Source organism: Heterodontus francisci, chromosome 7 (assembly GCF_036365525.1).
Source record: "Heterodontus francisci isolate sHetFra1 chromosome 7, sHetFra1.hap1, whole genome shotgun sequence".
Classification (NCBI taxonomy): Eukaryota; Metazoa; Chordata; class Chondrichthyes; order Heterodontiformes; family Heterodontidae; genus Heterodontus; species Heterodontus francisci.
Window position 1 is genome coordinate 60,077,794 of NC_090377.1, and position 27,995 is coordinate 60,105,788.

General features: G+C 40.4%; 1 protein-coding gene across 1 annotated transcript in view; it reads left to right on the forward strand.

Annotated features, from left to right (window-relative positions):
• Positions 1-27,995, forward strand: part of baz2ba (bromodomain adjacent to zinc finger domain, 2Ba) — a 414,581-nt gene that overhangs the window by 135,179 nt on the left and 251,407 nt on the right. The window contains 1 exon segment of the mRNA XM_068035275.1: positions 27,536-27,682. Coding sequence (XP_067891376.1) covers positions 27,538-27,682 — 145 coding nt within the window. The 5' untranslated portion in view covers positions 27,536-27,537.

Genomic DNA, 27,995 nt, shown 5'->3' on the forward strand with positions numbered 1-27,995 from the left:
AAATTGGCATATATTATGTAGTTTTTTTTGGGTTAAATAAACAAAGGCAGGCATTTTCTTTTGTAGAATTGTTTGGCTTTGTTTGAGTTGCTTATAGGTCATACAGATTTAGGATTATAAAACATGTATTGTATTTAAATATTTTTTTAAATTGCTGTCTTGCACATCATGCTGAAGGGTTGCATGATTTGGTTTAAACTTTTTTAATTGAGCACATTGAGTACTGCCTAAACAATCACTAAAATAGGTATTAAAATTCTTATTTTGCAGTTGCTACATTTGTACAGGCTCTAAATTACCAAAACAGAAGCCTAGCTACGATCAGTTGGTTAATCAGTTTGATAGAAAAAAATGGAATGAAGCAGTGTAATTCATTATAACACATGTACGTAGCCCTAAGCATTATTCTACACTAGAGAATTTTGGGATTATAATCACAAAGTTTTGTGCTTTAAGTTTAAATTTTTATTGTCTGGATAATGGCAAGATTATGAATGTTCAATGTAGTAATATTGTACAATCAGATTTTTATAACATCAAATTTTATATTTGTGGGGTGAATTTGTGTGCTCATTAGGTGAAAGGTATCAGTAAATAACACTGCAAATACTGGAAATCTGAAACATGAATTAATATTTAATGTGAAGGGTTACACCTGCAATATTAACTTGTTTGTTCTCTACACAGATATGTTGACTGTTTTTAGCATTTACTGTTTTTGTGAGTGATATTGGTGTTGAGAAATTATACATTTTCCTACTTTTGGTATCCACTGAGTGTGCTCAGCATTCTCCAGCAGGTATTGCATGGGCCAGCTGGAGAGTAAAGCTGTTTCATCCTAACCTAAAAATGTTCCTTAGTCTCCATCTCAAGAGCATCAAGTACTCCATTTAATTGAAATTATCCATTTCCCAAGCCAGGTATGTAGATTGCCTATTTTCTTCATTCAGTCCACGTCCATTCAGACACTGGGTTGGCACTTCACAAACTCGTACCATGCGTTCCTTGTAGCCAGCAGTCAAGCAATTTAGCTTTGATTTGAACTGGAGTCAGTGTACCAGTGTGTTCAGCCATTTGGTCCTGAAATTAGACTATAAAAATATATAAAACTTGTATGTAACAATTGACAGCTTAAGTTGTTTTTTTTTAAGGTCTGTATTGGAAGATATATATTACATGCTTAAATTTCAAGTAGTCATAACTGTTTATATTGGTTTTTATTTTTATTGTAGAATTCTAGTTAGTGCCCTCACTTACTAACTGGTTAAATTATCTTGTCTCAATTACAGTACAATTGTAGTTGGTTAGGTTTCAAATTGATAGACTGTAAAACAAGCATATTGCAAAAAGGTGTTTGTTTAATTCTCCCTGTTGCTTTCTGTCTTTGGTGTATGTGTTGGTGATGTCCATTTGTCATGGCGATTTTAATATTTAAAAAATCAATCCATTTCATCTCACTTAGTAACGACCTGCTATTTGTTGGTTTGTTCTGAAAATAGTGCTGGTTCACTCCAATCTCGTTCTAAGGCTGTTTGTGTGATATGCAATTAAATATTCCCATCCACGTGCTCAGACTGTTAGCAACTTTGGTACTTGTTCAACTCCAAGCTGAGCTCCTGTTCCCCTATCCCCTCCATTACAAAAGCCACATAAATCCACCTCGATAATATTGACTGTCTATACTCCTACCTCATCTGCTGTTGAAACCTTCATTCATGCCTTTTGTCACCTCCAGACTTGATTACTCCAATGTCCACCTTCCATTCTCCACCCTCCATAAAGTTTAGGTCATCCAAAACTATACAACCTGTATCTTCCCCAGAATCTAGTCCTGCTCACCTGTTGCAACCATCCTTGCTGACCAATGTTGTTAATGACAAATATGAGAATCTTAAATTTGCAAGGGCTTTAAATTTAAATCCTTACCATTGTAGTTCGAGTCCACTATGGCCTTGGTCTTCCACTAGCTCTTTAACCTCCTAATTTCTACAATCCTCTGGTTTTGACCTCTGGTCTCTGTGCATTTCTCCCTCCTTTTGCCCCTTCATTGATGGCTGTGCCTTAAGCCAGCTAGTCATGAAGAATTCCCTCTTTAAACCCTTCTGCCTATCCTCTAGATTGAAAATCTATCCAGTTGACAAAACGTTTAGTTACCCATCCTGATCTCTTTCTCAGCTCAGCTTCCATTTTCATTGTAACTCTGTTCAGTATCTTAGGACATTTTTCTATGTAAAAGTCATTAAATCATGCTTTTTCATGTGATTTCCGACTTCATTGTGTGACTGTTGTCATCAGTCCTGGGTTTCCTTTACAAATGGTCATTTCTTCAAGTCTTAATTATAATAGACAGCAAATGCAAATACTAATGATGCACAGCACAAAATAAAAATCACAAGCTTTATCTTTTTAATTAACTGTAAATATGGAAAATTCCTTTGAGTTTACATTAATAATTTGAACTGTTTTTGTCTGCTTGATATTCTTTTGAATTAGTAATTAGTTATTTTTGTGCTGATTTAAATATTTCCCAGATTATAACACATATTGAACTGGCAGATCTTTAATGTTCATTTTGCACTAAAACCAGTAGAATACAGAAGATTTTCTGTAGAATATAAATGTTTTAAAATCCTATTGTACATTGCTTTTTAGCATATATCTTTTATACCTATTGTAGCAGTTTAAGTTTAATCAATTTTATACTTACAATATGAGTCATTTGTTTAATATTGACTTTTGAGGAAGAAAAATCTGTTAGAATGGAAATAATTTTCCTGAGTTTGAAATTCTCTCCTTTTCCTTATCCCTACCTTTAGTCCTGAAATGCAGTCATAGTGTTCTGGCAGAATTTAAGTACCAAAAACAACTGACTATTGCAATTTTGACATATTCTGAGGAGTATATCCTGGTTTTTGATTTTCCAAACAACACAAAAACAAAATTGGTGCAAGTGGTGTCATGAGAAAATACTGAAACTAATCCTAGCATAATAAATATCTATCATTAAAACCAATAGTTGTTTTTTTCCTCTTTCCTGGCCATTTGTATATCAAATAGCTTCCACTTTTTTCTTGCTCAAATTGTAACAAAGTTATGGTGAAAATGAAAGTATACCTTAGTTCCGCTCTGCTGGCTGAGGGGGGTTTTGTGTTTAGTTGCATAGCGCAATTCAAAATTGAGAGGGAGGGTCAATATTTTTTGTTAAAAACTTATTAATTAACACTCAAAATTGAAACTATTCTGTTATGGTGTTAATTTAAAAGTTTTTTTCTAAATTTACAACTACTTTTACATTCCTGTATTCTGTACCTGATGTTCACTAAGATATTCTAAAATACTTTGTATTTATACAGTTTATGGTTATGGTAGTGCATACCAGAATGTTTTTGCAACTTGAAAGGTAAGCAGGAGATGCATTGAACAGCAGAACAGCCCTTCATGACACTATCAGCATAAGATGTCTCTGGGAATTGTTGCTTACAGTTTGGTCCCATAGGTACCAAGAAGACTGATGTTACTGGGAAAATGACTGCTTGCTCTGATTTACAGTTGAACATCCTTTGTGCAGATTTGAAGAAGTTACATCGCATGGGAGTGATGCAGAATATTTACAGCAAACATTTCTTTTCAAATCTGTTCCGATGCATGCATCAGTAGATAAAACTGAAGGATTAAGTGTCTGAATTTTAATGACTGCACAATTTGAACATGCCTAAATCTGGTAATTTAATTATATTCCAAAAGACATTACATTGCAGTTCATAATGGAGTAAACATTGTTCAGTTTATATTGCAGAGGATTTAACATTTGAATGAACGGGGCTGGGCAGGAAAGTGGAGTAAAGGCCACAATCCAATCAGCCATGATCTTATTGAAAGGCGGAGCAGGCTCGAGGGGTCTACTCTTTCTTTCGCCTGTTCCTTATGTTGTTAAATAAGAGTTAAACTTAAAAGTGAGTGTTTCCTTTGTTTCTCTATTCCTTATGGTTGATTAAATTAATTTTATGGAGCAGGGTGGAGAAGAGTGCAAAGAATTGTGGCTACGTGGTTAATAAATACTACTGGCAATTTAAAGCTTTACTTAACCTTGACATAAAACTCCTTGTGCATTTACATTAGCTAATCTGCATGCTGTATAATGGTAGCAATTTCATTTGAAGAATAGTCTTGGTACAAGGGATCTGGATTTTCTTATTTCAAAAAAATTTAGTTAAGCCTGTTGTAATGTGCTTGTATGTGGAATGCATATGTGATGGAACAGTAGACTAGGGATGGTAGTGAGTTCAGATTTACTTGTCTAATTTTAAGTATGTGCAAAAATCTGATTATGCTCCAGTCATTAAATGAGTTTAAAATTTTGGCTTAAAATTAGAAGTGCCAGCCAAATATCTATCGATTTATTTATTTAGTTTTGACAATGCTATTTGAGAAGCATTATGTTGGACACGCTCTACATTACCTGGAAATCTGGTGATAACAGGTAACAAATAGATGTGCGTTATGTGTGAATTACTTCATTGTGGGTTCTAATCACCAGAATCTATTCATGTACAACCCAATTTTGCCTTGCCCAGCATTGGTCACCCTGCCTTACAAAATAAATTTAAGCCCATAAGCAAAAATGTTTTCATCGATGAAACTGAACATCAGAAGGTTCTTGAGTGTCAGTTGAAGTAGTTCATAGAGATAGTTGGACACCCAGGCTTTAGAACTCCAGTAGTACTATGGAGGTAGCCAAAGAGATTGACATAATAGCATAGATTTGAGGCCCTCTGAGGCTTTGTGGTAGAAATCACTGTGGCTCCATGATGGTCTCAAGGGATGGCAAATGGGAAATATATAGGTTGTCTGTTTAATTTGGCTAGTTATTGTAATATTTGCAGTCTCAAGTGAATATTGGCCTTGTTTTGACACACAGACGTGACACTTGAACAGTTGTATGGCTATAAATAAAGAAATAAACAGCAGCAAGAAGATTAAAAAATGCACTGGAAACAGCTATCCCTGACTTTGAAAAGGGTCAAGACCTTTTTTAAAAAAATGTCTCTTTCCCAGCCCGCACCTTCCATTAGCAGAAAGACATTGTGTCCGCAGCATGATTATTGCTGATCCATGCTGATGTCTTTGTTGCAGGGATTATCTCTAGTAGCATCAGCCATCTGTTATGGTCCTGTCTAAAAAGGAATTGGACAGGAATGCTTAGAGAGGTCTTATTGATTTTTCTTTTTACTGCTTTAAAATTGTACTGGATAATTTCACGAATATTACAGCAACTGAGTTTTTCATTTAACTGTATTTTAGAATTATAGAAGAAATTTTAATTGTGTTTTTAGAAAATCTAATACTAGTTGCTTATGAATAATTGAGATTAATTCTTATTAGCAGCAGGAAAGAATCTTGGATTAGTCAGCATTCAGATTACAATATGGCCCAGTATATTAGGTTTCAAGTGACATCTGTGGGCTTGATTTTATAATTATTTATGGACGACGTCACATTGAAAATTAATAATATAGGTTCCCCAAACCTTGTATAATCGTTTCTAGTTGTAAATGTACAGTAGGTTACAAAACTTTCTGATGGTGTGAAGTCAATTACATCAAAATTACCAAATCTGTTAAAATAAGATTTTGTACAGTATTTGGTCATAAGAATGCACTAGTAAGACAAATGGAAACTAGTATGCAGAATATACTGTCAAATTGGGCTATATAGAGTTTTCTATGTGATCCAGCAAAGCTATAAAGTTGAGTAGATTAAATTTTGCAGGGACAAAACATGTATTTCTGTCTTACACTGTCAACACATGAATGGCAATCTACATCATGTAGCTACTTGGTGATGTAACAATTATAACCTATGAATGCCTTTATTCATTGTGAATTTTCAGTCATTTTAATGAATGAACAACATCTTTTCCCTCTTCTTTCCCTCAAAAATCTTCCCAAGGTACTGACCTCTTTCAGTACAATAAAATGGCTTATCCTTTGCTAATGATCAATATAAACATATCCGTGCACATAGCCTATTGACTTGAGGGACACAATAGGGCATTCCCTTGCCTGTGCAGTTAAACTTGATTTTTCTTCCTCTACCTCGCACCAGTAGGAGGAACTGTAACTTCACTAAACAGGCGCAAGAGAATATTTTTTAACAAAAAATTCTTACAAACCATCATGCTCAGGTATAAAGAAGAAAACTTCTGTAGGGTGTTAAGATATTGGATAGATGGTGGAATGCTGTGATCTGATTTCAGTTCTGAAGTGAAATAATTTTATTTTGTATCCTAATTATGATTGTGGGTGGGAGCTAAATCAGCTGAGTGTCTTGTTTGGTCTCAGTTTGTGGCTCTAAACATTGCGCAAGAAGTCCAATCTGGAAAAAGTAGAGGTTGTTCTCAGCCGTTTTTGCCATGGTCACCTTAAATTGCATCCTTTTAACATTCTTAAAAAGTAGCTGAAACGGTTAGTATATGGTGAAAAATCCTTGAATCCATATGCAACACTTGGTTCAATAGAAAGTACCAAATTCAAGATTTCATAATTTATTTTTCTTGATTCCATTTCAGGATGTCCTTACTCCCTTTCCTCTATTTATTAAACTGTCAGTAGCACAAAGAAGGTATTTTGAGGTCTAGATTGGTCTTGTATTCCAACCATAAATGTCATAAAATGTGTCCGACTCATTCACTTGCAGTCATTTTTATTTCTTATGTGAACATATTTCCATTAGAAGAACATGCAAAAGTAGCTTAATTATTTCCATTTATGTTTGTTCGTAAAATTTGTTACATTAAGATTGCTGGGGAATAGAACAATCCACCCACCCCCCCCAACCGAGAAAGAAAAACAACCCCTTCACCCCATTTCAGTCATCCAGTGTTAGGACTAAATGCTCACGTGTCAGCTATGATGCAACCAGCTGCAGACTTGAGCTCCTACTCTAACAATGTGTCTCACCCTAAGCTCTGAGCACCCTCTACTGCACATTTTCAATATCTGCGCAAGTCACCCTTGTGTCTCCTCCGAATGACTTTGCCAATTTAATAGCGCTTATTATGTGTTTTTGGTTGAGTGCCCAAGCTCATTTCACTTTGGACTGTCATAATAAGAGACTTTTTTCAGAATTGAAGGGCCCGAGTGCTAACTCATTAAATCCTTTCAATAAAGCTAACTTTATAGTCCACAGAAAGAAGTACTTTAATTTGAATATTCACATTCAAAGTTCTACATAAACTAGAAATAGAGATTTAGCATGAAGAATATAGGAGACAACAAATTTTGTTATTTTAAGTTCTTAATCTTTGTGTGATAAATTTTAAGTAATTTATACATTCTACTTTCTGAATAAATAAATGCAAGTATAACGTTTTGAAATATTTGCTGTCACTATACCATCTGCTGCTACCTAGTCTGCTATTCCTGTAAAGGAGGAAAACTTAAATGTGCAAATACATGCTGATGTTCCAGAGAATCTTGATTCTGTCCTCAGCTGAAACCACATATGCAAATTTCCCACCTGGAGTCAGTGGAGAGTAAACAAGATTGGGTGACCATATTCAATCTGACCAATTATGACCTCTACCACCTGCAAGTTGCCCTCCAAGTCTCTCACCATTCTGACTTAGAAATATATTGTTGTCCCTTCACTGTTATTGAATCAAAATTCCTCCCTAACAACACCGTGGGTGTACCTGCAATGGTTCAAGAAGGTGGCTCACCACCACCTTCACAAGGGCAGTTAGAGATGGACAATAAATGCTGGGCTTGCAAGCGATTCCCGTATCCCATGAATGAATATTAAAAAAAAAAAATCCTCAAGTTATTTGAATGGTAACTGCACCTCCTGGTATGATATTGATTTATACAGATCAGAAAGTATTAAGTTTGATCCCTGGTCTCTGTTGAGTTAGCTGATCTCAGCCAAGGTAGCAGTTGTGGCATAAATGACCTTGATGCCATGGACCATGGAGGAGACTTATTGGTCACATTGAATAATTACCCAATCTTGTTTGTTGTTCTCTGGGCTCAGACGTGGAAAGAGTGCTATATAGATGAGCAACATGAGTCCCCAGTAAGAGTCCCATGCTTGCAGTAGATGAGGTGGCTGGGGTGGTGGTGGGGGCATCTTTTGGAGTCTTTGAATTGTACAAGTTAAGTACTACAAAAAGAAATTCAGGATTCTGTTCTCATTTTTGACTGGAGATGTTTGGATGCTGATTAATCGGGGGTTTTTTTTATCAGCCAAGCATTCAAATAACAAACTAATGCAATGAGAAATGTTTAAAATAGATTGCGCCCTCAGTTTCTATGCAGTGTCGATGGGTGTACAAATTATAAATTCTCTTTTACCTTTGGATTCTTGGCAGATTCAAGAATCGAGCAATGCTAATTTTAGTTATGGAGCCACTCTGTTAGAAATAACTTTTATTGTAATAACGCCATATAACTTTTTTATTGAAAAGTATGTTTATATGGGTTGGAGAAATAATTGGTAGCATCAGTTACCTGCTGGCCTTTTACCTCAAGAATGCTATCTATAATGGATTAAAAATTATATCGACATGCATTTCCTGTTTACAAACTTTACTTTTAGTTGGCATGTTTTTATTGCACTTCTGTGTAACTTATTTCCATTAAAATGACTTTAGAATCAAAATTGTGTTATGTTTATCTACCTTGGTCCAAATGTTTCCTGCCCTCACACCCTGCTTCACCAGAAGACTACATTGGCCTTAATTTCCTGTGTGAACCACCATTGGAGATTGATTTTTTTAAATTTTAAAATTTTTTTAATTTAATTTATTTTTTTGTTGACTGACGTATGAGGAGCGATTGAGTCGGTTATGATTATGTTCGCTGGACTTCAGAAGAGTGAGGGGGGAATCTCATAGAAACCTATAAAATTCAAACAGGACTTGACAGGGTAGATGCAGAAAGGATGTTCCTGATGGTGCGGGAGTCCAGACCAGGGGTCATAGTCTAAGGATACGGGGTAAACCTATCAGGACTGAGATGAGGAGAAATTTCTTCACCCAGAGAGTGGTGAGCCTGTGGAATTCACTACCACAGAAAGCAGTTGAGGCCAAAACATTGTATGTTTTCAAGAAGGAGTTAGATCTCGCTCTTGGGTTTACAGGGATCAAAGGATATGGAGGGAAAGCGGGAACAGGTTACTGAGTTAGATGATCAGCCATGGTCATAATGAATGGCGGAGCAGGCTCGAAGGGCTGAATGGCCTACTCCTATTTTCTGTTTCTATGTTTCTATGACTAGTAGCTTATTAAAAGTCTCGTGTAATGCGCACTTCCATTTTGTCACATTTGCCATCATACTTTGTTTCAAAGTAAAGTTAAGAACTAAAGACATATGAATAAAAAGCTATGTGACTAGATATTAAGGACTTGTTTTAATATGTATTTGAACAATTTTATTGCAGGGTTTTACTTGAAGACCTCTGTCTCTTGCAAGAGTTTGAGCTTGGACATAATATTTTTGCCCAGGGCTGTGATTTCAGGGCCTACATGTTGTGTTCTCAGCTGGGAAGGAAAGAATCATAAGACAATATTTTGGAAGAAGTCTGGAGCAGTTGACAGTTGTTGATTCTGGATTGCTAGGTTTTACTTTTTAAAAAGTGTGATTTGAGTAGGTGGCCTTTGGTGTTTGCTGGGTGCTGATTAGGAATTCTACTTGTCTCGTGAATGGACATGCTTTTATCAATAGGCTATTTGAGCAAATTGACACCATTAAAGTAACCGGTGGTAATTAGTTGAGTCAGTTAAGTGCTTGAGCCATAAATACACACATGCTACAAGACATTTAATAATGTTAAGAACTTGGTTTATCATCAGTGGCACATGAAAAAATACAACCTTGTTTCCAACATGCAAGGTACACTGACAGTTTTATGAATTAATTATTTCTGGTTCTATTTAAGTGACATCTTTTCAAATTTGGATCCCCAAGGGGTTCACAAAGGCATCAGATTTTGTTGACTTACTGATTCTTTCTATATATCAAGTTTTGCATCTAGTGTAGATTACAGTTTGTTCCAGAAGTTGCACTTTGTTATGGATGCCAAATGGTCTGTTTTTAAAAAGAGAAAGTAAGTCATTTAATTGTGAGTTGTTCTGACTTGGAGTCTGAAATTTACAAACAATTTGCTAACTCCTAATTGGCCCCAGTAGTTTAAAAGCCTCTGTAATTATTTGCGTTCCCTTAGGGTGTGATTGAACAGTAGCTTTCAAGAGACTCGCAACGTTGATAACTAAACAACACATCTATAGTTTAGATATGAGGCTATTCCTGAGAACTGCTAATACTAATAAACATCTTTGTTGCAATAAGAAGGGTGCTACCTTTTAAGTGGCTCCCTCGGTAATATGTTGGTATTTGCAAGAGGCAACTGGAGGGGAATGTTTAATATTTACAAAGGATTTCCCCACTTAGAAGTTTAAAAAATACTGGTTTAAGGTTCTTTAATTTCTCAAATAGGAAAGTTGAAGTGAATGCTGTGAAGTTATGGCAGGTTTTCTTTTCTGAGGCCAAGAGAGCCTTTAGTTGGTTTCAGTACTAGCAGTCCCATGGCCAATGCATTTTTAAATTTGTGGACACCCAGGAAAAAAAATGTAGGTGCTACCAAGACTTTAAGTAAGTGATTCCTTCGTGTTCAGTAAATATCAGAAATGTTTAAGAATTTCTGAGAAAACCGTCTTGGATACTTATGAAAGTAGTGCACAGCATCAGAGTACAATAGAAAGAAATGTATAGAACGGCATTCAGAAAACAACAAAAGCAATGGAAGGCAGAAAGGAAAAGCAAAATTATAGTTTTGTTGATCTATTTATGTTCCTGAGTGCACAGAGATTGAAACGTGCCAAGAAAAATATGGAAACCTTTTCATTATTTCTATGATTGTTGTGTACAGAATGCAACTGAACACTGAACAGGGAGTGCTTTTGGCCATGGGAACATTATAGTAGACCAGTGCAACCCAGCGATGTTGCTTGAGATGAGCGCAAGTGAAATGCACTGGCCAATTGGGATTCAGATATTTTCCTTTTAGGTGCAGGAACTGTTAACTCTGGCAGTGAACCTCATTTGTATCATCTGCTCTATTGGGACTCCAGTTCACCTTCACCTTTGTTATCTCTTGCCCCACCCCCGCTCTACTTGCTTAAAACCTTTTACATTTCTAATACTTGCCAGTTCTGAAGAAGCGTCTCTAACTTGAAACATTAACTCTGCACAGCTGCTGCCAGATCTGTTGAGTAATTCCAGTATTTCTTGTTTTTATTTCAGATTTCCAGCTTTTGCTTTTATTTTACTGTTTCTAAAGCTGTTTGTGTCCTAGACCTTGTTTGTTTAGGCTGGATTCCAGGAGACCAGCGCTGTAAATGGCTCTCCATGTTAGAAAGAAAGAAATGAAAACTTGCATTTATATAGCGCCTTTCATGACCATCAGACATCTCAAAGCGCTTTACTGCTAATGACGTACTCTCTTGCAGTGTAGTAATTGTTGTAATGCAGGAAATGTGACAAACACTATCTGCACTGCAAACTCCACAAACAGCAGTGTGATAATGACCAGGTAATCTGTTCTTGTGATGTTGATTGAGGGATAGATATTGGCCAGGTCACCGGGGATCACTCCCCTGCTCCTCTTCGAAATAGTGCCATGTTAATAAATTACTGAAATAAATAATTACTAAATCTGATTCTCATAAACAATTTTGTAAGTCTTACCATTTTTCCACAGGAATAAAGGAGCTGGATCTAGTAGTATGCATACTAAAAGTTGACCTACTGATGTTTATCTCCTAGGATTCATTTAAATGAGTAGCCGTACAAATGCAGCTTCTGTTTATCTGCTCCTCTTCAATGAACCTCTGCTCTTATGTCTGTCAGTCATATGAACTGGAAAAAGTTTGTGCATTAGTTCAGCCTTAAACTGTGTTATGGATATGCTGTTCTTAACATGATTTGGTGTATTGAATGAAGTATGGAAGGTGAATCAGATAACCCAATTCAAACCTGTATATTAACATGAATTTGTGGTGTTAAAGTTCAATTAGACTGACATTGATTTTACATGATTTCTAAAGCACTGAGCTAAAATGAGTTTTAAGTACTTGATTCGCACGTATTTAAAAAAATATGTTTCTCCAAGTTTGTAAGTTTTTTGCCCTGGTTGAAGGGTTGGTCATGGTTAATATTTCCATTGATTGCTTATTAATCACTGCTTAGTACGTTGAAAATTCTGTAACCTATACAAGTCAAAACATGTATGGCTCAAACATACTATGGCATACTTAAGTATCATTCTACTAATACCGTTCTCACTCTAGGTCTTGTGAGAAAGTAAAAGATGAATCACCTCAAAAATAAGACAAAGTTAGCATCTCTGAGGTGACACATTAGTTCAAGTATGGTTTGAAATCCACAGTCGGGTTCTAGTGATGCTGAGAATATTCTTCAGGAAGTTATGTTGCCATGTCAGTTGTGAGAATGATCGGGTGGTGCTCGCACAAAAGCATACAGCAACTTGTGTTCAACACCTGAAATTTTGCTTTGATACTCCTCAGTTAAAGTGAGTCCATGTGTCCCTGATACAGATCCTCCAATGTTTGTATTGAGGATGTAAAAGGACTGTGGTGGTGTCATCCACATGTTGGGAGGGCGGTGGCGTCGTGGTGATGTCACTGGACTAATAATCCAGAGGCCTAGGTTAATATTCTGGGGTAGTGGGTATGTTGTAAAAAAAACCATCTGATTCACTAATGTCCTTGAGGGAAGGGAAATCTGCCGTCCTTACCTGGTGTGGCCGACATGTGACTCCAGACCGACAGCAGGGTGGTTGACTCTTAAATGCCCTCTGAAATGGCCTAGCAAGCCACTTAGTTGATTCAAACCGCTACAAAGTCTAAGAAAAGGAATAGCACTGTTGGTGTACCTACACCCCAAGGACTGCAGTGGTTCAAGAAGGCAGCTCACCACCACCTTCTCAAGGGCAATTGGGGATGGACAATAAATTCTGGACTAGCCAGTGATGCCCACATCCCATGAATGCATAAAAAAGAAGAGAATGAAGCCCTTGATGCATTTGGATTCACTGGAAAATGGGCAGGCTGATTGGGGAATCTGGTCAATGGATAAGCGGGTGGTTGGGCATCCCTCAAGTGTCACTGGATGCACCACCTTTTAACTGCACCGTGCCCCAATTCCCAATCATACTGGATTTGAGTTCTCTTATACTACATTCAATTAATTGTTTCGCACTTGAATTGGGCGGTTGTTCAATGTATACTGTCGTATACATGCAGACCTCCGTTCCTGGCAATGGAAGATACTCAGGTTCTTGTTCTTTGGGAAGGTCCTAAAGGTTAACAGATATATCAGGCTTTTAAGGAAAGGTGGAAAGAAAACCATTCTTGAAGCGCACCATGGTCTTATTCTGGAAGTTGGGCCTGAAGAACATCTCCTGAAATAGAAGGATTGTCTATTGGAGCTGAGTCATTCCTTCTACAAAAATGGCTGTCCTTTACAATCTGCTTTCTTTTCCATCTATGCAGTGTAAAGTTTGACATTCTTGCATGTGACTAGGGGAGATCCTCAGAATTAATTAACAAGTGCCGGGCAATGACCATCTCCAACAAGAGAGAATCTAACCATCTCCCCTTGACATTCAGCGGCATTACCATCGCTGAATCCCCCACTATCAACATCCCAGGGGCTACCATTGACAAGAAACTGAACTGGAGTAGCCAGATAAATACCGTGGCTACAAGAGCAGGTCAGAGGCTAGGAATCCTGAGGTGAGTAACTCACCTCCTGACTCCCCAAAGCCTGTCCACCATCTAAAAGGCACAAGTCAGGAGTGTGATGGAATACTCTCCATTTGCCTGGATGGGTGCAGCTCCAACAACACTCAAGAAGCTCGACACCATCCAGGACAAAGCAGCCCGCTTGATTGGCACCCCATCTACAAATTTTCACTCCCTCCACCACCGACGCACAGTGGCAGCAGTGTATACCATCTACAACATGCACTGCAGCAATGCACCAAGGCTCCTTAGGCAGCCCCTTCCAAACCCGCGACCTCTATCAACTAGATGGAGAAGGGCAGCAAATACATGGGAATGCCACCACCTGCAAGTTCTCCTCCAAGTCACACACCATCCTGACTTGGAACTATATCACCGTTCCTTCACTGTCGCTGGGTTAAAATCCTGGAACTCCCTTCTGTTAGCACTGTGGATGTACCTACCCCAAATGGACTGCAGCGGTTCAAGAAGGCAGCTCACCACCACCTTCTCAAGGGCAATTAGGGATGGGCAATAAATGCTGGCCTGGCCAGTGACGCCCACATCCCATGACTGAATTAAAAAAAAAAGTAATTCTGGAATAAAATGCTGAAGCACATATTTTGAAGTTTTGCATCTTGCCAAAAATCTATATTTTAGGTTTATTTTGCCTTGATAGTTATTTTGTTTTTATTTATTCATGGCATGTGGGCATCACTGTCATTTATTGCCCATTCCTAATTCCTCTTGAGAAGGTGAGCTGCCACCTTGAACCACTGTAGTCCATATAGTGCAGGTTACTTTGTCTTAGCAGTTTGGTAAATTAGTTTGCTAGACCTTTTCCGAGGACGATTAAAAGTCAAGCATGTTGCTGTGGGTCTGGAGCCACATACAGGCCAGACCAGGGAGGGAAGGAGAATTACCTCCATAAAGGCCATTAGTGAACAAGATGGGCTTTTACTTGGTCGCCATTATTGATGCTATCTTTTTTATTCCAGATTTATTTCATTAATTGAATTTAAATGCCCCAGCTGTCGTGGTGGGATTTGAACTCATTTCCAGTTCGTTAGTCCAGGCCTCTACTGGTCCAGTAGCATAATTTCTGTGCTAGCATTCCTGTGTGTCACGTTCACGGGAAGTGCAGGAATGGAAATACAAAAATAAACTGAAGAGTTTTTTAAAATTTTTATATATATATATATATATATATATATATATATATATATATATATATATATATATATATATATATATATATATATATATAAGAACAATTTAAAAAAACTGGTACTCTTACCTTCAACAAGATGGAGGACAGTCACATGATACATACCTTCTCCTGCACTGAAATATACATCCATGTCTGCTAGAAATGCAACTCATTAACCCCATCTACATTGAAATTAAACAGCTCATCACACATGAATGTGAGCTATCCACAAAGTGAGCTAAAACAAAGGCATAAGCAGATGCTCTGTCTCCAGCTACAATCACTACAATAAAGTGTGAACATCTATCTTCTCATCAATATAGGCTGAGATTAGAAGCCATTGTATAGCCCCTCAGGAACTGACAGCCTAAAGTCACATGGGTGAAACTAACACTTTATGAATTTACCTTTAAAGGTAACCTTTTTTGAGGACAAAGGGAGTCAGTCATTCATCAGTCATCAAGACATCAGCACCTCAGTCTGAGATCTCCAGCCAGAGAGAGAATATTGAAAGCCATCATTAATTCCAGCACAAGGCTGAGAGAGCGAGATATCAATTCCAGCTAAGACAGTTGAACCCTGCTGAGATGAGTTGGCAACCAACTGCAGCAGAGAAATGAGAGAGTGCCTTTTGAATAACTCCAACTATGAAAATTGAACTAAGAAATACCAATACCGTCTTGGACCTGAAGTGTTGACTGCTAGGAGACTTCAGCAACCCAGCCAGGGCAAGCCGACCAGCAAACAGGCCTGCAGCTTTAAAACTTACCTTCCAAGAGGATCCCACAGTTTTTTCCTGAAAACAGCAGACTTGTATACCTTGAACTCTTAACCCCTCTCACTCTTTACCTTCTATCTATCTTTTCTTGAGTCTGCATAAGAAAGTGAATGTATATGTGGATGGTGTTGCGAACATTTCAGGTGATTATTGTTGAATAAATATTTAATCTTTTTTAAACTCGCGAGAAAACTTGTCACTGTCTGTTTATTTAGCCAACATAACACGGGCTAAAACATTAGTTTAAACAAAAACAGTACCTATGGTCACTTGGGAGGTAACCAGTGGAGACCAGCCATACCATTTCCCACCTGTCCATAGAATGTTTTAGTTGTTACTCCTGAAATTAAATACATATAATACTTAATATATATAGGGGAGTCTCTTGAAAAAAACTGCACACTTTGTATAAATTCAATAGTGTTCTTTACAATCAGAGCATGCACTGTGTTTTGAACAGGGAATGTTTTCCTCCTTCTCTGGTAGTAGACCTTGGGAAAAATACTGGACAAACTAGTTTATTTTCTAAAGATTCAATTTTTTCCTGTTCTGGATCTGTGATAAATCTCAGCTAACAGATGTGTTTGTGTAAACAAGAAATGCATCCAGTCAATTTCAATTAATATGACAGTTGCAGTAAGTTTTCAAGCAGTTTTACACAATACCATACTAGAGAGGCAGACTTATAATGCCTTTAATCTGATTGTAGAATTGGCAATTTGGTAAAACCAAAGTATTTCTTGGCTTTAGAAGCTTGCATGGTACAATGTGTCATTTTTAGAATAATCTGTGGAAAAGTGAAAGTTTTTTACAAGTTTGCTTAGTTTTTTTTTTAGAGAGTAGGGAAGAAAACACTTCTACCAGTTTAAGATTTAAGTACAAAAACAAAATACTACGGATGCTGGAAATCTGAAATACAAACAGAAAATGCTGACAATGCTCAGCAGGTCTGGCAGCATCTTTGGAGAGAGAAACAGTGTTAATGTTTCAGGTCTGTGACCTATGGTCAGAACACAAGTCTTCATCACTATTGTTGGGACGTTATTGGGGCACATAACCTTTGATGAAAGGTCACAGCCCTGAAACGTTAACTCTGTTTCTCTCTCCACAGATGCTGCCAGACCTGCTGAGCATTTCTAAGATTTACGTAATTTGGTCAATTTTCATGCGGAATGGGCGTGGGAAGGTAAGGAAGAAAAACTGGTCAAATGGAAATCCAATTCAGTAGTTTTCACTGTGTCTTTAGCAACACGAACATGCAATAGATAGATTGTAATTTAAATTAATTAAATTCGCTGAATTTAGGAATACATGTCTAAAATGTCTACTTTACAGTTAGACGTTAAAGTACATATATCGAAGAAGGTAATTTTAAAAATAAAAATGTCAGATTAACCTCGGCAGGGAAGCTTTTAGAAATGATAATTCGGGGCAAATTTAACAGTCACTTGGGCAAATGCGGATTAATTAAGGAAAGCCATCACGGATTTGTTGAGGGCAAATCGTGTTTAACGATTGAGTTTTTTGGTGAGATTACAGAGAAGGTTGCTGAGGGTAATGCATTTGGTGTGGTGTACATGACCTTCCAAAAGGCATTTGTTAAAGTACAACATACCAGGCTTGTAAGTAAAGTTAGAGCTCATGGAATAAAAGTGACAGTAGCAGTATGGACACAACATTGGCTGAGTGACAGGACACAGAGTTTTTCATACTGGAGGAAGTTTTGTAGTAGGGTTCCCCAGTAAAGGCCTGCTCGGGTCTGCAAATGAGGCCCGAGTCCTTCCATTTTTTCCCGCACCCGACCTGACCATCAGTTAACCTACCTTACGTTTTTCACTTTGTTCCATACCTGCACAAGCTTAAAATAACTAGCAAAACCACCTTTAAAGTCCAAAAAGTAAATTAACTTACCTGAAATGGTGATAGAGCGTGTACGATCCGGCCCGACCCAACCCAAGCCCAAATGTCGGACCCAGAAGTGCGACCTGACCTGACCCGACCCGACCCGAACCCGACACGTCATTGGGTCCCTTCGGGTTCGGGTCAGGTAGAAGGCTTTTATTTCCTAGGGGTCCGTGTTAGGACCACTGCTTTTCGTATTGTATGTTAATGACCGAGATTTGGGTGTACAGAGCACAATTTCAAAATTTGCAGATGACACAAAACTTGGAAGTATTGTGAACTGTGAGGAGGATAGTGTTGAACTTCAAAAGGATATAGAACGGTGGAATGGTCGGACAAGTGGCAGATGAATTCTGATGCAGAGAAGTGTGAACCTGTATAAAACGCAGGTTTGGCCTCAACTGGAGTATTGTGTCCAGTTCTGGGCACTGCACTTTAGGAAGGATGTGGTGCAGAAAGGTTTCACAAGAATGGTTCCAGGGAGGAGGAACTTCATTTACGTGGATATATTGGAGAAGCTGGGGCTGTTCTCCTTGGAGAAGAGAATGTTGAGAGGAGATTTGATAGCGATGTTCAAAATCATGAGTGGTTTCGACAGAGTATTTAGGGAGAAACTGTTCCCATTGGTGGAAGGTTCGAGAACAGGAACCGATTTAAGGTGATTGGCAAAAGAAGCAACGGTGGCACGAGAAAAATCTTTTTATGCAGCAAGTGGTTAGGATCTGAAATGTGCTGCCTGAGAATGTGATTGAGGCAGATTGAATCATGGCTTTCAAAAGTGAATTGGATAATTATCTGAAGAGACAAAAATTGCAGGGCTATGGGGAAAAGGCAGGTAAGTAGAACTAGATGATTTGAACTTGCAGAGAGCCGGCACAGACACGACCGGCTGAATGACCACCTTCTGTGCTGCAACCATTCAATGATTTTATGGTAATCAATATCTGTTAAATTTTGATCAAAGAAGAGGGTTTTATTTGCTTATGTGATAGACTCATGCTGGTTTGAAATGAGAACAGAAAGTGCCAGAAATACTCAACAGGTCAGGTAGCATTTGGGTTGAGAGAAAAAGAGTTAACATTTCAGGTCTGTGACCTTTCATCAGAACTGGCAAATGTAATAGCCTTTGAGCAAGGGGGGCAAAGAACAACAAAAGGGAAGGTCTGTGATAGGACGGAGGGCAGGAGAGATTAAATGACAGAGATGTCATGGAACAGAATGCAAGTGGAGTGCTAAATACTTGTAGTAAAAGAGAAAGCATGAGTCCAGAGAGAGTGCTAATGGCAGAATAATGAACAGCTCTGTCCAAAAGCAAAACCATGAAAAACAAGTTTAAGACTAGAACATGGTTAAAAAAGAGAAAAAAATGAAAATATATAAAAATAAATAAATAAAAATAATGGGTCTCATCGTCTGAAATTATTGGACTCAACATTGAGTCCAGAAGGTTGTAGAGTACCTAATTGGAAGATGAGATGCTGTTCCTCGAGCTTGCATGAGCTTCAGTAGAACACTGCAGCAGGCCGAGGACAGAAATGTGGGCATGAGAGCAGGGTGGTGAATTAAAATGGCAAGCAACTGGAAGGTCGGGTTTATGCTTGCAGACCAAGTGGAGGTGTTCTGCAAAGCGGTCACCCAATCATCGTTTTGCCTCCCCCAATGTAAAGGAGACCGCATTGTGAACAGCAAATACAGTATACTAAATTGAAGAAAGTACCAGTAAATCTCTGCTTCACCTGGAAGGAGTGTTTGGGGCCTTGGATGGTGAGGAGAGAGGGGATAAAAGGGCAGGTATTTCACCTCCTGTGATTGTATGGGAAGGTGCCGCGGGAAGCGGATGAGGTGTCGGGGGTGATGGAGGAGTGGACCAGGGTGTCGCGGAGTGAGTGGTCTCTTCGGAATGCTGACTGGAGGGGAAGGAAATATGTGTTTGGTAGTGGCATCATGCTGGAGGTGGCGAAAATGGTGAAGGATGTGGAGGCTGATGGGGTGGAAAGTGAGGACAAGGGGAACCCTGTCGCAGTTCTGGGAGGGAGGGGAAGGGGTGCGGGAAATGGGGTGGACACGATCAATGGCCCTGTCAACCAAAGTGCAAGGGAATCCTTGGTTGAGGACAAAGGAAGACATGTCAGAAGCGCTGTTGTGGAAGGTTGTATCATCAGAACAGATATGTCGGATACAGAGAAACTGGGAAAATGGGATGCAATCCTTACAGGAGGCAGGGTGTGAGGAAGTGTAGTCGAGGTAGCTGTGGGAGTCAGTGGGCTTATAATAAATATGAGGTGAGAGAAGGGTGGAAATTGGAAGCAAAATTGAAATTTTCCTTTTCGGGGTAAGAACAGGAAATTGCACCGATACAGTCATCAATGTACCGGAAAAAGAATTGGGAAAGGGGATCTGAGTACGACTGGAACAAGGAATGTTAGACATATCCAACAAAGACGGGCATAACTAGGACCTATGTGAGTATCCATAGCAACATCTTTTATTTGGAGGAAGTGAGTGGAGTTGAAGGAGAAGTTGTTCAATGTAAGAACATGTTCAGCCAGGTGGAGGAGGGAGGTGGGTGGATGGGGATGGTTTGGCTTCTGTTCAAGGAAAAAGCGGAGAGCCCTTGCACTGTCTTGGTGGGGGATGGAGGTGTAGAGAGATTGGTGAAGAGGAGGCATTTAGGGCCAGGAAACTGGAAACCGTTGAAATGATGTGAGGCGTCAGAAGATCATGGATATAGGTGGGAAGAGCCTGGACCAGGGGAGAAAAGATAGAGTCACGGTACGATGGGGCAGGAACAGGCTGAAATGATGGGTCTACAAGGGCAGTCCTGTTTGTGGATTTTGGGAAGGAGATAGAAGCGGGCTTTTGGAGTTGCGGGACCATGAGATGGGAAGCTGAACAGGGAAGATCTCCAGAAGAGATGAGATCAGTGACAGTCCTGGAGACAGTGGCTTAATGTTTGGTGGTGGGGTCATGGTCCACGGGGAGGTAGGAAGAAGTATCTGAGAGTTAGCGCTCAGCCTCTGCAAGGTAGAGGTTGGTGCGCCAGACAACAACAGCACCACCATTGTCAGTGGCTTTGATCACAATGTCAAGGTTAGACCTGAGAGAACGGAGTGCAGCAGGTTCAGAGGGAGACAGGTTAGAGTGAGTGAGGGGGGCAGAGAAATTAAGACGGCTGATGTCACGTTGACAGATCTCAATGAAAAGATCCAGAGCGGGTAAGAGGCCAGAGGGAGGGGTCCAGGAGGAAGGTGGGTGAATGGGTCCGCTGGTTGCGGGGAGGACTTCTGGCCAAGGAAATGAGCTTGGAAGCGAAGGCAACGGAAGAAGAGCTCAAGATCATGCCGAGCGCAAAATTCATGTCGGTTTGAGTTTGGAGTGGCATTGCAATGTAAGCATTGCTTACAGCTGATGTCACAACTTGGATTAAAGGCCTGACATTCCTGATGAGTCAAATGGTCTAATCTTTTCATATTGATTGTGGTGCTAACATGCAAATTCATTTTCCATTACTTGTTTTGGGCAGTTTAATAGGTGTGGTCAAACCTGGGTAATGCAGAAGAAATGTTTAGATTTCCATTTATAATTGGGAGTTGAATCTTTTTGTTTCTCTCTCTCTCTCACTCTCTGTTGCCATCCTCTCTCTCTCTTTGCTCCCCCCTCCCTCTCTCTCTTTGTTCCCTCCTCTTTGTTTTTATTTATTTATTTTTAGAGATACAGCACCGAAACAGGCCCTTCGGCCCACCGAGTCTGTGCCGACCAACAACCACCCATTTATATTAACCCTGCAGTAATCCCATATTCCCTACCTACACTAGGGGCAATTTACAATGGCCAATTTACCTATCACCTGCAAGTCTTTGGCAGTGGGAGGAAACCAGAGCACCCGGCGAAAACCCACGCGGTCACAGGGAGAACTTGCAAACTCTGCACAGGCAGTACCCAGAATTGAACCCGGGTCCCTGGAGCTGTGAGGCTGTGGTGCTAACCACTGCGCCACTGTGCCGCCCCTTGTTTCCCCCCCCCCTTTGTTTTCCCTGCCCCCTCTCTCTCTCTCTCTCTCTCTCTCTCTCTCTCTCTCTCTCTCTCTCTCTCTCTCTCTCTCTCTCTCTCTCTCTCTCTCTCTCTCTCTCTCTCTCTGACAGTTGCAGGGAGGAGGAGCGCTCAATACAGCAGCTTTATGGTTGGTCTGTTTGTTTAAAAACATCGCACTCCGTTTCGCAGCTGACAGCTACTGAAGAAGGAATGTGTTTCCCAACTTGGGACAGATTCGGGGTTTTGCGGCAGCCTTCAAAAAAAAAGTCATACAGCAAACACAGCCAGCAGTATGGCAGTTCTGGTCTTTCAGTGATGACATCTCACCGGAAGATGGTGTTCTGCTCGCCCGATCCAAAATAATCATACCCAAAACAATGTAGGAAGAACTTCTCCAAAAGATGCATGATGGCCACATAGGAATGGAGAAATCTAAGCTCAGAGCCACATCAGCTGTGTACTGGATTGGTATATACAAAGACATTGAAAATATGGTGTTTACATGCAATGTATGCCAGAAGTACACAGCAAAAAGAGATGATAGCCACTGAAGTACCACCCAGACCATGGCATGCTGTAGGAGCCGATTTATTCACACATAATCAAGAATGATATCTCATAGTTCCAGACTACTACTCTAAGTTCCCTTTTATCCAGAAGGAGAAAGTCTTGAGAGCCCCAATAATTATCTCAGCAGTACGAGTTCTGTTGGCTGAGCAAGGGATTCCCGAAAGATTAATACGTGTCAATGGTACCCAATTCACATCCAGAGAATTTAAGGAATTCGCTGACCAGCACGGGTTCAACACCATCACCACACTACCCACGGGACACAGGTTTATAGAAATACACATCCAGATAGTCAAAAAAACCCTTGCGAAATGCCAGGAGACAAAGGAAGACCCAAATCTTGCATTGTTGTCACTCCGATCCACACCTCTCAAGGCTGATGTAAAATCACCGGCAGAGCTGTTGAATGGAAGAAAATGTAAGACTACACTACTAAGCAAAATACGTCCTCCAAGTGACCAGCAGGTAGTGAGACAACTCATGAAGCACAGCTAAGAGGAGGGTAACATTTTAACAAGCATGCTAAAGGACTGTTGAAAGGACTAACTGTACATGTACAGAATCCAATCATGAAAACCTGGAGCCCAGCAAAAGTTGTTGGTGAAACTGAGACTCCAAGTTCGTACATCAGTGAGACTGAGATCCGTAGCCTAATGAGAAGGAACAGAATCCATATTTGACCTACAGCTGAACCGCAAAAACAGAAAAGACCATCAACAACACATTCACAGCTGCATTGCAGAGTCATGTGCCATGCAATAGGACACTAGCCTGGGGCAGTCCTATACCAGGGAGCATGGAAGCTGAATGGAATAAACAAAAACTCTAGCCTTTCCAAGTCTAAAGTATGATTATTTCCAACATATTGGAGACATAATAATTACAAAACCTACTATGGAGGAAGTTAAACACAATCAACTGCAGTGGAGAGTTCAAACAGTACGCCACGGAAAGCTTTGCATTCTATTAAAAATTCAATTGGAGCACAGCATGAGGCTACATAAAGTTGAAATGATAGCTCTGTAATGTCATTCGGCATTGAACTGGCCCAAAACATTTAATAAATAATATCCAGTTTCATTGGTAAGTCGTGTTTTACAGAGTCCAAGTTGATGGATAATTTTAAAGTTATGTTAGCACCTGTTTATACTAAATTCTACAAAAACATATTTCTGCTGGGTTCTCTGCTTGAATTGCTGAATTTTGTTCAAGCCAGGCTTGCCACAAAAATTAGCATTTTATCCCTGTAGTCTATTTAACAACCTACTCCACCTCAGTCTAAAATATCGGCGTAGTTTTTATGTTCATGGAAATAATTTATCCCAACCATATTGATTGAGCAAAAGTTGCAGGTTTCAGGGTATCATTACATAAGAGAGTGTAAAGTGTCGGTCTGACTGATGTTAACTGTTGCCATGGTGTGAGGTGTGTTTCAATATTTAAGGAATGTTCTTCACGGTTGCTTTCTTTTGTTGTTTTATAGGGTACGGCTATTGCTTCCTATAATTTGTCTTGATTGTAAAATGGCTAAAATATATGGAGGCATACAACTGAAGGGTAAAGCGTATTGTGGTTCAGCATTTGAAACCAAAAATGATTCCAAAGGGTTTTATTCTGAAATGGTGTTCATGTATAGATTCAGTTCTGTTTGACTTCAAATCCTGTGTCACAGTAAAGTTTAGAAAGTTCAACAATAATTAATCAAAATTTCTTTGGAGGGAAGGGCATGCCCCCGACCTTCCTAGAAATAAATTTTACACTATCGGTGCTCACTTCCCCTTCAAAAAGAAGCCGAAACCTACCAATGTGCATCCAAAATTGCAACTGTGTGGACTTCAGCTCTTTTCCCCTCTCAAATACAATTAATGAAATATCAGGCCAGATTTTGTTCTGAAAATAGTGGTGCAGCTCACGGGGCTAATCGTTATTTTTGTGTAAATCGGACAGCAACTTCCGACTGCATATGTGCAGTTAAATGTGGAAATCCAGAAGTTGTTGTTCAAGATGTATGCTCTTCCCAATGCTGTGCATAAGCAACATCTCGCCATCTGACTCACCATTCAAAAATTTTGAACTATGTTATGTTCCTGTACTTATCTCTGCACTAAACTCAGCAGAAAAAATTAGGTCTTGTCTATTCTAGTATAAGTACCCTTGTAATGCCACAGTTAGTTTTTCTCGAAGTTTTCCCACCTATAGTTGCTGGTGTATTTTTATGCCCATTTTTGAACAAGGGTGTGACGTTTGCAATTCTCCAGTCCTCTAGCACCACCCCCGAGTCTAAGGGAGACTGAAAAATTATGGCCAGTGCTTCTCCGGTTTCCACCCTCACTTCCCTCCATATCCTTGGATGCATCTCATCTGGTCCTAATATATGGTTGGGACTCTTGGTACGAACTATGGATTTTAGCTTATTTCATTCCAGTAAAATAGTGGTGTTGGATAACTACAGAATAAGATATTAACTTGAGGTAGGGAATATGCTATTGAGCAAAATGTACCTTTTTGATGCCACCAGGGATGGAAGGGGTCATCGACACCACTATCAAGTGGCACTTACTCAGCAACCTGCTCACTGGCGCTCAGTTTGGGTTCCGCCAGAGCCACTCAGCTTCTAACCTCATTACAGCCTTGGTCCAAATATGGACAAAAGAGTGGAACTCCAGAGGTGAGGTGAGAGTGACTGCCCTTCACATCAAGGCAGCATTTGACCGAGTATGGCATCAAGGAGCCCAAGCAAAACTGGAGTCAGTGGGAAAAACTCTCCGCTGGTTGGGTGTCATGCCGAGCACAAAGGAAGATGCTTGTGGTTGTTGGAGGTCAATCATCTCAGTCCCAGCACATCACTGCAAGAGTTCCTCAGGGTAGTGTCCGAGGCCCAACCATCTTCAGCTGCTTCATCGATGACCTTCCCTCCATCATAAGGTGAAAAGTGGGGATGTTTGCTGATGATTGCACAATGTTCAGCACCATTTGTGACTGCTCAGATACCGAAACATCCCGTGTCCAGATGCAGCAAGACCTGGACAACATCCAGGCTTGGGCTGATAAGTGGCAAGTAACATATGTGCCTGGCAATGACCATCTCAAACAAGAGAGAATCTAACCATCTTCCCTTGACATTCAATGACATTGCCATCACTGAAACCCCCACGATCAACATCCTGGGAGTCAGGACCAGAAACTGAAATGGACCTGCTACATAAATGCTGTGGCGACAAGAGCAAGTCAGAGGCTGGAAATTCTGTGGCGAATAACTTACCTCCTGTCTCCCCAAAGCCTGTCCACCATCTACAAGGCACAAGTCAGGCGTGTGATGGAATACTCTCCATTTGCCTGGATTGGTGCAGCTCCAACAACAGTCGAGAAGCTCGACACCACCCAGGGCAAAGCAGCCCACTTGATTGGCACCCCATTTTCCACCTTCAACATTCACTTCCTTCACCACTGATGCACAGTGTCAGCAGTGTGTTCCATCTACAAGACACACTGCAGCAACTCACCAAGGCTGTTAGAACAACACTTTCCAAATCTGAGATCTCTACCATCTATAAGGACAAAGGCAGCAGATGCATGGGAACACCAGCACTTGTAAGTTCCCCTCCAAGCCACACACCATCCTAATTTCGAACTATATTGCTGCTCCATTTTGAGGTATGCCTGGTGCTGCTCCTGGCATGCCCTCCTGCACTCTTCATTGAACCAGGGTTGGTCTCCTGGCTTGATGGTAATGGAAGAGTGGGGGATATGCCGGGCCATGAGGTTACAGATTGTGGTTGAGTACAATTCTGCTGCTGCTGATGGCCCACAGAGCCTCATGGATGCCCAGTTTTGCATTGCTAGATCGGTTCGAAATCTATCACATTTAGCACGGTGATAGTGCCACACAACACGATGGACGGTATCCTCAATGTGAAGGCGGGCCCTCGTCTCCACAAGGACTGTGCAGTGGTCACTCCTACCAATACACAGTCATGGACAGAAGCATCTGCAGCAGGCAGATTGGTGAGGACGAGGTCAAGTATGTTTTTCCCTCTTGTTCGTTCGTTCTCCCACCACCTTCCGCATACCCAGTCTAGCAGCTATGTCCTTTAGGGCTCGGTCAGTAGTGGTGCTACCGAGCCACTCTTGGTGTTGGACATTGAAGTCCCCCACCCAGAGTAAATTTTGTGCCCTTGCCACCCTCAATGCTTCCTCGAAGTGGTGTTCAGCATGGTGGAGTACTGAGTCATCAGCTGAGGGAGGGCGGTAGGTGGTAATCAGTAGGAAGTTACCTTGCCCATGTTTGACCTGATGCCATGAGACTTCATGGGGTCCGGAGTTGATGTTGAGGACTCCCAGGGCAACTCCCACCCTACTGTATACCACTGTGCCGCCACCTCTGGTGGGTCTGTCCTGCCGGTGGGACAGGACATACCCAGGGATGGTGATGGCAGTGTCTGGGACATTGTCTGTCAGGTATGATTCCGTGAGTATGACTGTGTCAGGCTGTTGCTTGACTAGTCTGTGGGACAGCTCTCCCAACTTTTGCACAAGCCCCCAGATGTTAGTAAGGAGGACTTTGCAGGGTCGACAGGGCTGGGTTTGCTGTTGTCGTTTCCGGTGCCTAGGTCGATGCCGGGTGGTCCGTCCGGTTTCATTCCTTTTTATTGACTTCATAGCGGTTAGGTACAACTGAGTGGCTTGCTAGGCCATTTCAGAGGGCATGTAAGAGTTAACCACATTGCTGTGGGTCTGGAGTCACATGTAGGCCAGACCAGGTAAGGACAGCAGATTTCCTTCCCTAAAGGACATTAGTGAACCAAATGGGTTTTTACAACAATCGACAATGGTTTCATGGCCATCATTAGACTAGCTTTTAATTCCAGATTTATTAATTAAATTCAAATTCCACCTTCTGCTGTGGTGGGATTCGAACCCATGTCACCAGAGAAATACCCTGGGTCTCTGGGTTACTAGTCCAGTGATAATACCACTACGCCACCGCTTACACTTAAATGCAGAATGCAGCTCATCGCCACCTTCTCAAGGGCAGTTAGCATTGGGCAATAAATGCTGGCCGAGCCAGCGATACCCACATCCCCCGATTGAATGAAAAAAAATTCTTGAAGGTAATTTAAAATGTATTGTTTGATAGCAATGTAATAGAAAACAATGGTAGAAATCAGTAATACAGAGGTGCAGATCTTCTGGGTTCTCTCTAAATTTGCTTTTTTTTGATAATGTTTGATTCCCTTTTCAGATATGGAGTCTGGGGAGCGGTTGACAGCTACTTCCTCTGGCCCTCCTCCTACATCTTCAGCATCCTCCACAGCTACAGCTTCAGCTGCCTCTAAGGGCAGCCTTTCCACAGGAGCTGCAGGGTTTGGCTCCACACTATCGACCTGTGGTAAGGACAGTATTCTGCTTCCAGAACTCACTACCACATTAAGCATAGGCATGCAGTTAAACTTGTAAATTAGGGACACATCAGGTGTTGTTTATTTGCAGGTGTCTTTATTTCCAAAGTGGTCAAACTATGTACAGTAAACTGGATATCCTGGGATTAGCTATATCTCCCTGAAACATTCCTTTTTTTTTGCTGTCATCTGGAAACATGCCTACTTCCAGAGCCCTGCCAGCTGGATTTTCTGTTCATTGGGATTCCCAGTTCATTGCCATCTTAGGGCCCTTTTCGATTGAAGGAAGGATGTCCTGATCCT